General features: G+C 38.8%; 2 protein-coding genes across 2 annotated transcripts; both read left to right on the plus strand.

Annotated features, from left to right (window-relative positions):
• Window positions 1-4: 4 nt before the first annotated feature.
• On the plus strand, window positions 5-2,683 carry LOC117814818 (transmembrane protein 82-like). Its single transcript, XM_034686352.1, has 6 exons — window positions 5-227; window positions 317-389; window positions 471-663; window positions 804-1,221; window positions 2,181-2,365; window positions 2,491-2,683. The coding sequence occupies exons 1-6, from the start codon at window positions 146-148 to the stop codon at window positions 2,578-2,580; spliced, it is 1,041 nt and encodes a 346-aa protein (XP_034542243.1). The 5' UTR covers window positions 5-145; the 3' UTR covers window positions 2,581-2,683.
• A 2,595-nt stretch (window positions 2,684-5,278) lies between these two features.
• On the plus strand, window positions 5,279-11,015 carry LOC117814780 (filamin-binding LIM protein 1-like). Its single transcript, XM_034686298.1, has 8 exons — window positions 5,279-5,382; window positions 5,766-6,134; window positions 7,063-7,214; window positions 8,293-8,386; window positions 8,498-8,667; window positions 9,336-9,514; window positions 9,704-9,824; window positions 9,926-11,015. The coding sequence occupies exons 2-8, from the start codon at window positions 5,789-5,791 to the stop codon at window positions 10,034-10,036; spliced, it is 1,173 nt and encodes a 390-aa protein (XP_034542189.1). The 5' UTR covers window positions 5,279-5,382; window positions 5,766-5,788; the 3' UTR covers window positions 10,037-11,015.
• The last annotated feature ends 1,426 nt before the right edge of the window (window positions 11,016-12,441 follow it).

Consider the following 12,441-nt stretch of genomic DNA (forward strand, 5'->3'; position numbering starts at 1 on the left):
GACTCAGACCTGACCAGCAGGGAGGAAAGAGACAAAGTGATGGTTTGGCTCAAAGGGGTTCAGTGCTTGTAGTTCAGTTCTTGGGGTGTTTCTAGCAAGAGTGTATAGCAGTTTATTGACCTCAATTGTTGAAATAAGGGAAAACATGTTCCTCCCATTCTCCTGGATCCTGGGAACATCTCACTGGACCCCTTTTGATATAAACCCTTTTGACAGCTTTTTTCAGGGTGAGTCAAATATTTTCTTTATTTATATGTCAATTAGTTTCTTGTTCCCATCCCCTGTACTCATTCATTCATTTTTGTTTGTTATAAAGGCCTTGTGGGTGCATGTGCGATATCTGTGCTCTGCAATTTAATGAGAGTGTACTACTTCATTCAAAAATGCAGGTGAGTTTCATTCATAAAGAAAATAAAAAATATACTGATTTTGTTGCAACAGTATTCATATTTCCATCTCATTTCTAACAGTGACTCTGAAACTGAAACTAAAGGCAAACCAAGGTCATCTTCTCCGGGCACTGATGTGAGCAGAGACTGGAGATCAACTCTTCAGTTGTGGTCTCTTGCTGTCCTCCTGTCCCTGGTTGGCTCAAGGGTCTCCTCTCTGATAGTTCTGGAGTTTTCTCTTAGAGCTGTTTCTGCATGGGTGTCAGCAGGGCTGGTAAGCTCCATAAGCACACACAAAGCTGAATGAAAACACACGACTTAAAGATACTTTTACAACCATTTTGCCAACGCTTTGTACATCTAAATAATACTGATAATAATGCTGCCTACCCTCCTGTATCTATCTAAACTCAGGATGCCAATGGCAGAGGTCTGGACCTGCTTCTGATCCAGAGCCAGTTCTCCCTGGGCTGTGGTCTCTCCTGCACTATGTTCTTCCTCCATCAGGGGGCTCCACACAGCTCCCTCAGCCTGTTCCTGGCTGCTGCTCTCAGCTGGGCACTGGCAAGCTACAGCCACAGTCTGTGGATTCATGTGGCCAGACTCTACCCACTACACAGCACCGAGCGCTACTGTGGGAAGTGCATCAGCCTGCTGACCTCCGCACACAACCTACTGGCTTCTCTGCAAAGAGTGGTTATCTTGTTCTTCGCTCTGGCCAGTGTGGCCTCCACCGCTACAGTTTACGACCACTTCCTGTCCCAAAAGGATGCTCTGAAGTTTTGGACTCCTCTGACGCTCTGTTACACCATGTTGGTGGTCTATATTCAAGGTGATTGTGAGAAAAAGGGTCCATTGAATGAAAGTCAGAGTGTGTGGAAGGATTCTGGTTAAAAGTGACTCATTATAAAAAACAGATTATATAAGTTTTATTGAAAACAAATTGAAATAGAGATGCAAATCAACCACACCACAATAGACAAGAAATCAAAGAACACACATGGCAATCATCATTAAAGAGCCCACCTTCAAGATACTGCAAAGCTGAAGAAGCTCATTGTTTGTCATCTAGAGGTATTAGTAGGTTAAAATTAAAATAACTATTTAAAATGATTAAAGTTTTGTGAAAAGAAAGACTTGTTGGATGAAGATCTATACAACATTCAAATTTCATTAGCCTTTGTAAAATTATTTTACCCAAAATAAAAAAAAATCCAGAATTCATTAATTAGTGTGACCAACATTGGAATAAATTGGATATTAATCTATTTGACTAAGATGTTATTCCTCAAAGCCAGCAGCTCAGCTTTGATTCCAGGTTCAACTGAGGGCCTTTACCATATGCTGTCCTCCCTCTCTCTTCCTACTTCTAGCTATAACCTCTGCCCTACCTCTCAATGAAGACATCAAAGCCCCAAAATAGACAGAATAAAGAGAAACAAATGTATTATCATTACTTGAGTTTGAACAAGTCAAAAATTCAGCAATATATTTTCTTTAAATCTACCTTAATCCAAGTTTCAACTATGTTAAAAAGGCTAGTAGCATTTATATATGAAAATGACCAGCAGTTCTAAAAAACGTGTAATGGACCTCAATAATATTAGACATAAGAAAAATTATACCACAAGAGCAACCCAGTTTAAATCAGTAGACAACCACACCAAAAACAAACTCAAGCTTGTGTGTAAAATGCTATTAAAGGCAATTTATCACATGTTTAACCTACATAACAAAAGTAAATGAAGATTTGTCATTCAACAGTTACCTTTTTATGTTTATGTTTTACAGAGGATCAGAATCGGCACACTGGTCCACAGGCCCTGCTACACATAGTGGTGCTGCGACTGGGAGCCGTACTAGTGCTCATGCTGACCGTGGGAGACTGGAGTGATGTCCTCCACGTCCTCATCGCTTTCTTGGGTGAAGCTGTCTGTCTGCTGCCGTCTCAAGACCTGCTACAAGCCATATTAAAGGTTGGTGTGAATAATTTCTTCCCATTTGATTCATAAGTTTTTCTTATTTTTTATCATTATTTTTTATTAATGATTAGAAAAGTTGAAATTACAGATGATATTTAGTTTCCTTTCATCATTTCTAGGAGGAAGAAGACACACAAGTGAGCAGATCTGAACAGAGCTCCAGTCACAGAACAAAAGACAACACCAAAAAGGCATCAGATGAGAGCTAATGATGCCCCTGAAATTTAAATTCAAATTGCAATTTATCCCCGTGTATCCCTCAAATTACTGATGTGTGTATACTTTTTAATAAAATAACAAGAGGCTTGTCAATACTTGATATTATTGCCTTTTTGTGATGAGCAGAAGGGGAGAATTTTGTTTTGATTGCTGTTGTATTTTTAGTGTTAACTGGATGATTATGGAGCTTGAGTAAACATGAGTAATGAGGTTATTTATCTTGCTATATTGTGGCAATGCTTCATTAAATGGACGAAAATACATCAAAGGGATTGTTGCACTGCATCACACTGCATCCTTAAACAAAGCCTCAGTGGTTAAATAAAGTAGTAGAAAAGGATTAGTGACATGTTAGACCTCCCTTAGCAGCAGATTTGAAAATGTAAAAAACAGGGATATGGCTGTGGCTGTAATAAAAATGCTCTATATATTAATAATATGTTAGCTAACGAATCAAGAAAATCAGATTTTCCTACCAACTTTTGTTGTGAAACTTTTATTTTCTATATTTTTAATGAACTGATGAACAACAGAAGATTAGGTCATCAGGGTGTGTACATGTTAAGATGTTAATCATCAGGATGCTGCATTAACACTGGTGGCCTACTGATGGTGACCATATGTCAACAATTAAAGGGGCACTCTGCCAAGTTTTCACGAGGATCAGTTTACTCACTATGAGATGTACTATTCAGCTTGTGCAAACAGTTCTATAGAGTATCATTTATATACTGGATATACTTTTGAATTAAAAAGGTTGTGACCCCTGAGATGACGTGTAAGAGGCACATGGGTCTGATGAAATTATGAATTTTCTGCATTATAAAGAATGGAGGATCATTATATCACTAGCTTGGTCCTTTCCAGAGAGTAACAGTCAGGATAGCTCAGCCTCTCTGGCTTCTATATTAGGTTTTGTTTTTGGTCTGTATCTGACAATTTCCCTTCAAGAGTGACTTCACCCGGGGCGCCGGTTTCCTAGTGGTCTGTGCGTGCCCCACATGCAGAGGCTATAGTCCTTGTCACAGAGGTCGCTGGTTCAACTCCCGGCCGCAACCATTTGCTGCATGTCTACTCCCCATATTTCCTGTCTCTCTTTAACTGTCCTATCCATTAAAGGCGAAAATGCCCAAAGACCTAACTTAACCCTGTACTTCTATTCAGAATTAAGACATGTCCATGTTGATGTACAATATTCTCCCTTTGCACTCCTTGCATATTTTTATAAAGTTTAAGTCAATATTAACTCTTTCACTCACTTATCCTAAGTGTGTGTACTTCTGTGTTCCTCCATTCTTCCTTCTGTTGTTTCCTCCTCTTCCTTTTCCCTCATTTCCCTTCATTCTCCTATTGTTGCCTTTGTGGGCCAGATAGTCAAAACTTTGGATAAAAATACGTAATTCTGTGTGCTTGTGGTCCAGTAAAATGAAAAGTCATGCTGTAGAAGCAGTAAAGAGGTTCAGAGAGTTTAATGAGGGTTTTGGCTGGGTTTTTTCATTTTTTTTTGGGGGGGGGGGGGGGGTGGAGCTTGGGGATCTGGGGATTGTGTCATCAGTAGGCATGCTCCCTCCTGCAGCCGTGACATCACTGCAGCATTCCTTTCCTCAGAGCTGGAACAACAGAGACCCCCATCACTCTCCTCATCCCCGTCTCCTGTTCCCCTCTCTCTCTCTCTTTCTCACATTCCTGACTCACGTTTTTTGCTCTGATCTACATCGATCAGAAAGTTTTATGCAACTTTTAGTCTCCATCTTCCATTCTTGGCGTTTTGGAACAAAGTAGACCTCCCAAACTTTGGCCTACCACAACATTTACAGATTGTCGGACTTGATAGTGCTAAGTTAGACTCACTCTGGGGGAGAGCAGCAAAAACACAACAAAGCAGCTTTTTCATAGCTCGAACAGACATCACTCACTGCCCCCTCCTCCTCCTCCTCTCCTAATAAACCAATATCTCTTTCGCACAAAGCTTTGATTCATTGCACTGTAACGCTGCTGCTCCTTTGCTGCTGCCTTATGAGACTCTGATAAAGTCCACCACATATTATCAGACATGGTTGTGGCACAAATGGAAGCCATGCCATGTGACACTGATAATGAGTAAAGGCCAAAGTGATCTAATGTAGTTTGGGGGGAAGGGAAGAAGGAAAACAGGAGAAGAAAAAGAGGGCAATGAGGGAGGTAGGGAAAATAAAACTTACAGAACAATAAGAAAAAAGAGCTGCTCAGGAGAGAGAAGAGATAGAGAGTTAGAAGAAAGGGCAGGTACAGTCACATCCTGCTGACATGTTAAAAGATAAAGTAGGAGTTGGTTGTTTGCTTCAGGGCAAAAACCTTAAGAGACTTTATGATACTGTAAATGACATTTGTACAAAGTCCAACTGTGCGTGTTTGGTCTGATTGCTCAACATTGTAAGAGTATCTTTTGTATGTTTGTGTGCACACATGCCTGTATTAATATATATGTGCGAGCCTGCCAAGTTTACATAGTAGATGAATGTGTCATGTGTTTTACTGCTCTTTGCCCGAGATTAAATGTTCACCTTTTACGGTTTGGAGGGAGGTGGTATTGTCATTCAGCCAGAAAGGGAGGAGGAGGGGTCGACGGACGAGTGAGCCGGGAGAGAGGGAGGGAGGTACAGAAGGAAAAGGAGTGGCTTTCTGCTGATAGTCTCTCTCTCACTCTCTGCCGGAGTAAAACCTTGTCTCTGTGGCAGCTCACAGGAGGGACACAAACCAGACGTTTTGGAGATACAGAACAGGGAAGGAGAGAGAAGAAAAGTTTCTCACAGGTATGTAATGGCAGCTCACAGACAGACTGAGTGGGTTTAAAGGAAACATATGATTCAGATCTGTGCTTTCTTCTTCCAAAACCAATCATTATGGATAATGAAAGCTGTGAGTGTGTGAATTTACCTCTCTAAAGTGAGAGTAAACACACCCACAAAGTTGGCTTTGAGGGCGTTTACTCTTCGATAAAATATTTCAGAGATCAGAGGGATAAAATGTTGTGACTATTGTTCTGTTTGTCTGTTTTTATTAGTTCAAAAGACCCAAGTATGTGTGGGGTCAATGATATTTATCTGAGTCACAATAGTTCTCTCAAATAGAGTTATGAAACATTAAATCATGCCCTTAATCCTGAGTCTTGATAAACGCTCTGTCCTCCTGTCAGGCTGTAACTGGTGTTATACAGTCATGGCATCAGCAGCTCCACCAAAAAGGATGGTGTCCTCTGTCTTCATCACCCTGGCGGCTCCTCATCGAGCCACTTTGACACAGCAGAAACCAGCACTACAGGCCCACAGTGCCCCAGCAAGAGAGAAGCACCAAACAGCTGTACGAGTCAGCCCGTGTGACAGCATCCCCGTCATCAGACACAAGAAAGACTCACAGTCTGACCCTAATGGCAGTACAGAGAGCAGAGGCCAGACCCATGCTGCTGCTGCTGCCTCAACCCGGGTCTCAGACCCTCAAAGGCCATCACCTGCCCAACTTGGACCCAACAGAGCAAAGCTGCAAGAAGGCAGCAGAGAGGCTGCAGGTACACATGATAATACTTGTTTGTTACCTCCTAATTAATGGCAAAAGTGCACTGAGGTTAACTGAACTTTACTGCGAAATTGAATCTACATGTATCTGAGTCCATCAGGGCCTTACACACTGACATGCTCTTCTACACATTTGTTTTAGAAATTAGTGTTTCAATCACATGTTGAGCCGCTGAGGTTCTTCTTTGACTTTCCCCAAATACAAATAACAGTAAGCTGCTTTCCAAACCTTTAACTGGATAGTGTTAAAGGACAAACTTATGTAGTCTTTTTTGATTGTTATTGCAAAATTCGTAGGAATTGCCTCAAATGCTGCCTTCAGAGTCAGCATGGGTTTGAGCAACACTATGAGCTTGTGTTGAGAAAAAAAGAAATGGAAAATCAGACATTTTAACCTCTGTGGCTAGCATCTAGTTATGTTATCAATTAAGTTAGCCACAGCTGCATAAGTTGCATTGTGGGTAATACAGATGCAACTTTTGTAAAGGAGAAGAACATGAGGAGTAAACAGATGAAGATACAGATTCTGCAGCATAAGTTTCATTATGTTTGGATGTATGCATTTTTTGGTATATATTTTGACATACAAGCTCTCTACTGTGAGCCTGACAGTTTTACAGGAGTGCAACACTTGCTCATGGAGTTGGTTTTAGATTTAGAACTTTAAACCCTCTTCTTACACTCGCTGGATCTTTGAAGTATTGTGCCCTGGCAGGTTGTTAACACCAGAGTATTATCAATTCATGTGATCAAATTTGACTTCCCTCTTATGCTTGAAATGAAAAAAAAAGCCAGAAAAATATAACCCCATGAGCTGTAATTTGTTTGCACATTTAATTAATGTAACCCTTACCTCAACCGTAGTTTGAAAAAACATTTTTTGGCAAGGTATCTAAGAAGTGAAATTATCTTACCATACAGATATCCTCCCTCGTTCTTCTCCTGCTGCTGCTCTGACTTCATCCCAGGGAACACCACTGTCTGAAGAATCTGTTCTTCCACCACCTCTTCCTGCTCAGACGCCTCTCGTCCAACATCTGAACCCAGGCCAGCAGTCACCTAAAAACAAAGCGGTATGAACTATTCTCTCCTAAAGTCAAATATGATCCTAAATTTCCCTCCGTGCTCTAAGTGGACCGGACATTGTTCCCCAGAGTGATTGATTTCTAAAACTTTTAAAGATACTGGATGATGTTGTGCGGAAGATTGTAAAGACTCTTCTGCAAAGTACATCATAGAGGGAAAAAAAGCTGTCCTTTAAATATGGATAAATGATCAACACTGTTCAGTTTTTTCCTTTGGAAACGGAACCCCTTTGTTAATGTCTGTTGAAGTCTTTGTGAGAAACATCTACTACAGCCTCATCTCTGTCCAAACCATCAAAGTGCTCAGCAGGAAATAGGGCTGAGTTACACCAGGAGGTTTGATAAATTGCAGACTTTCAGCATCTTGACAAGATGTGGCAATATGAGATGTATGTTGGTAGGAAGAAGCCAAAATTGCAAAATGATTATTTGTTTAGAATAGTATCCAAGCTCCATTACAGTTGTGAAAATGTTACAAGGCTTCAGGAGGTTGACTTTACTGATAACTGGAATTCAGTGACTCCAAAAGTTGACATTCCACTGCCTCATGTTATGAAATATCTTAAGAGTCAGAGGCAATGGCCCATAATTCAGCTCATCTCTGGAAAATAATTGAGCTAAAGAAAGTGCACAACTGGCAATTGTATCTGAATTGTGTGTCTTTTCATTATGAGCAGTAGTTCTATATGTCGGTATGTACAGCTGAATACTTTCCAAGTATCCATCCATCCATCCATTATCTTGACCGTTTATGCCGTTAGGGGTCACGGGGGGCTGGAGCCTATCCTAGCTGGCTTCGGGCGGAAGGCAGGGTACACCCTGGACAGGTCGCCAACCTATCACAGGGCCTTTCCAAGTATCAGAATCAGAATTGCCATAAACGTTGTATTGAAATCAATTTAAGTTATTTGAATCACATATGACATAAATATACAAATATATCTCTGCTGAATTAAAATACTAGAAGTGTAACTCAGTCCTGATTCTTTGAATGACCCTCATGTGCTTGTTACCTTCACAACCACTCTTCTTTAACTTACCATGAGCTATGTGCTTTACCTTTTAGGTAGAAACAAGCACACCATCTAGTGGGTTGAAAAAAGATGAACAATCCCAAGGGATTCCTCAAATTGGCCAGGAAACAAGTAGCAAGAGTAAAGGTAACATGATCTCTATTTACACATTCACGTCTCGGGCTTTAAGCTGCTCCACTTTGACAAAGCAAAAATTATGATCACTTGTTTTGACATTTTTGTTTGTGTGCAACTCAGAGGTGTGTGGCTTCTGTCGGAAACCTGTGGCTCTTTCTGAACCTGCGATAGAGGCTTTAAACAGAACGTACCATGAGGGCTGCTTCCAGTGTAGATCCTGTCACAGTCCTCTGGCGGGAAAACATTACTACAACAAGGCAGGAATCCCCCTCTGTGAAAACTGCTACCAGGTACGATCAACACAGCCTCCATCACAGGGTGTTATCAGAGCAACAAATACAAATGTAAATGTTTGTAAAGGGCTGATGTGTTTGCTGGCTCAATTACTTTACAATCATGCTTTACATTATTACTGTTTCCAAAGGAAAATGAAATTACCCTTTTGCAGCATGAAAGCTTTCTTACAACTCACATTGTGTCACATATTTTTAGTACATGTTTTGTAATGGCACTGTACATTTGCAAATTTGAAGGAATTAAAGTCTAAAATGTAAAATAATTGCCCTGATCATATTCAGTGTGCTACCTCTTAAATGCTCAGGCCCCTGACAGCTGACTTATATTTTGATAATGAAAGGAGGTTAGAGCTGCTTGGAAAGAGAGAAAACCATATTCCAGTAACATTTATTTTTAAATAGCCAGCATTATGACATTTGAGGTGTAACATTTTCATAGAAATTTGTTTAAACTTTGGAAAATGGTGGTTGCACAAATAACTTCTGTAGAGTTTTTAAAGAAATATATATATAGCTAGGCTTAAGCTTTATAAAAGTTGTTCACTGTTTACCCACCATTTTATGTTTCCTTGAATGAAAAATGCAAACATGTAAACAAAAAGGAGTAAATGAAAAAAATACATACATTTTATACTTATTAGCTTTGTATGTCTGTCTCTCAGGCCAGTCTTGAGCTCTGCTGGGCCTGTGGGGAATCCATCACAGACAATGTGATCAGAGCTCTGGAGCGAGTTTACCATCTTTCCTGTTTCACCTGTGCAACCTGTAAACAGCAAATTGGAGAGCAACCGTTTGCTCAGGGGGAAGTTGGAGAGGTTTATTGCCTCCCAGACTATTACAGGTAAATCCTACACCATCCAATACCATGGTATGTTGTAAAAGGTTTGAAACAGAAAAAAGTAGAACTTTTTTTTTTTTAAAACTTTCATTGCGTTGTATGTGTTTACTTTGTGTAACGCTTTAGAATTTGTTATACAAATACAATGGTTTTATCTAATATTTTCTTTCCTTTAAAATGTGGCCCATAAAGAAAGTATGCTCCAAAGTGTAACGCCTGCAAGAAACTAATCATCCCAAAAGAAGATGGTACTGACAGCTATAACATTGAATGTTTGGGACACTCTTACCATGAAAACTGCTACAGATGTGAGGTAGGTGTTCACTGAGCAAACTGTGTGGACACACTGCCCAGAATGCAAACACACACTGTTTTTGTACTCTCAAATTCATAAATCTTTTGTACTACACGCAGGCCTGTGTCATCCAGCTGTCTCCTGAGCCCAATGAGCATGGCTGCTATCCTCTGGAGGGGAAGCTGCTCTGTAAAACCTGTCATCTGAACCTGGTCTCAGGGCAGCACTAACACTGGCCTCTGTGCCCGGGGTGAACTGCCACAAAGGGAAAAGCACCACAAACAGGACGGAAGATTGTGCACTTGACTCTAAAATACACACCATACATTTTTTATCCTGTAGAACAATATGAAATATGACTATATTTTGACAACATATCATGCTTTCTTAACTTCTTCCTATCTTACTTTCATACTTGATCATTTTGCACTCAGTAAAATACAAAATGTACAAAATATATTTATGTAACATGAATGTACATCAAGCATTGTTTAAATGTTTTACATCTCAATCTTTTCTTAATCACTTTAACCACACAAAATATCTCGATGAAAAAGGCTTGTATAAAGTTATCACATTTATTTCATCTCCTGGCAGGCTCCAACTATTACACCTACACTATGACCAAGTATTAAAATGTGAAAAAATTACTAATTCATTTTTATTTTGTAACTTGCAAAATCAAATTCAACTCATTATTTAGGGAAACACATTTATTTGCTAAAATGCTGCAGAGGCTTAGACAAGGCAGCAGCATCTTTTCTGTGGATTGATGGACTGAATGTAATCACTCTTCAGGATCATTTCCTTCACCTGCTTAGGTAAAGCCGACAAAAGAATTACCTTTACACAACCAATTCCACCTAGCTACTAAATTACAGGTTATGCCCTTCTCTAAATAAGTCCAATTGGCTTAGTAAACACATTTGTGTTAGAAATATTTAAGATCCAAGTTGAATACAAACATCACTGTACAGTGCAACTGGAAAAATAAAAATCTAAAAGCATTTATGTTGGACCAAACAGTGCAGGTGTTTTTAATGTGACTATGGTCACAATAGACACATGCTCTATTGTCTTTTGCTCTTACAATACAAACATTTCTCGTTCAATTATTTTTTATTTATTTTTATGTAATCTCAAACTGACATGTCCGTGGAATCTTTTGTCTATGTATCCAAAACATTCAATAAAAAATACTGAATTTCATTTCAATGTTTATTTACATTTTTATCCATCACACCTTCAGTTTCATCAAAGTTAAAAATTCAGAAATGAACAAAGATAATTACTATGGGTGCTGACAGAATGAGTCTTCTCCTCTTGTGCCACTGTTACACTGTTTTAATATGTATATTCATCCCATTATTGTCACTGGTGGCCTCAGTGGAAATGTTCAGCAAAGATTACACAGTCTCACTCTCTGTGACCCAAAAGGTTGTATCTTAAAGTGAAGAGAAAAATCTACTTGATACTAGCTTAAGATAGAATTTGAAATATTACTTAATGCTGCATTATGTTTTCATCAAGCAATAATAAATGGTATTAAATATCAGTTTTATCAATCATATATAGACTCATACGCACGAGGGATTTGGATCATTGTTTCCATTGTGAGATAAAATTATATTTAAGAACAAAGACAATAAAGATTAATGGGTAGATTTTATGGACTTGAGGTTATATAAATATACAATATACAACTAGAGTATATGTACATGTAAACATTTGTGCGAAATGTAAAATTTTAAATATTTATTTGAAGGTACTCTTAGACATCACATCCTGCAAAGTGTCATACAGGCAGACATATTGCCCAACCCCAAAGATATAATTGTCATCTTCTCTTGAACATTTGTGTGATACTTTATCACAAAACAAATAATGAATTTTGGAGTAACGGCCGAAATCTTGATACTGGGGGTACCCATTTCTTGTCTTTTAACCTCCATTTTTCTATTGGTTCATCTTTCAGTAAAGGTGGACCTGGTTTAAAATGTTACTAAGCCTAAGCTTAAAGGAATTTCCACATAATGTCTCATATAACTTCTATTTATTTTAAAAGTAGTAGGACAAATTATCTACAGTAACAAATATGACAACAATTTGGATTGATTTACTTCTTCTCTAATAAACGGATGATTATAAGATCTAAGTCTGTTAATCAGACAATCAGTCTAAAAGTGCTACTAGCTAACACCAAGATAGCTAATTAGTTGAAGCCCTGCTTTCTACCTGTCACTGACATTGACTGGGGCTTCCATAATCACATAACAATAATTCAATGTTGAAAAAGCTATAGGATACAAGCAGTGGTGAAAGTGCACAGCTTCATTACAAAGTATGTCAAAGTATAGATACTCCATGTCAAATATTACTCCAATACAAGTGAAAGTTGCCCTGTCAAATTATTATTTGAGTTAAAGTCCTGGAGTACTTCCTTTTAAAAATACTTAAGTATTCAAAGTACTTCTTAAAAAATCTCAAAATGTTGTATTTTCACAATATATCACAATATATCCCATGGAATAAAAACAGCAAATATGTTACTCCAAGCACAGACAACTTAGTTTGAAATGTTCACCTGGAATGAAACAAATGTTACGTAGCTCAACACACTCTCTCAGGTTGGACA

This window comes from Notolabrus celidotus, chromosome 1 (genome assembly GCF_009762535.1).
Source record: "Notolabrus celidotus isolate fNotCel1 chromosome 1, fNotCel1.pri, whole genome shotgun sequence".
NCBI classification, from domain to species: Eukaryota; Metazoa; Chordata; class Actinopteri; order Labriformes; family Labridae; genus Notolabrus; species Notolabrus celidotus.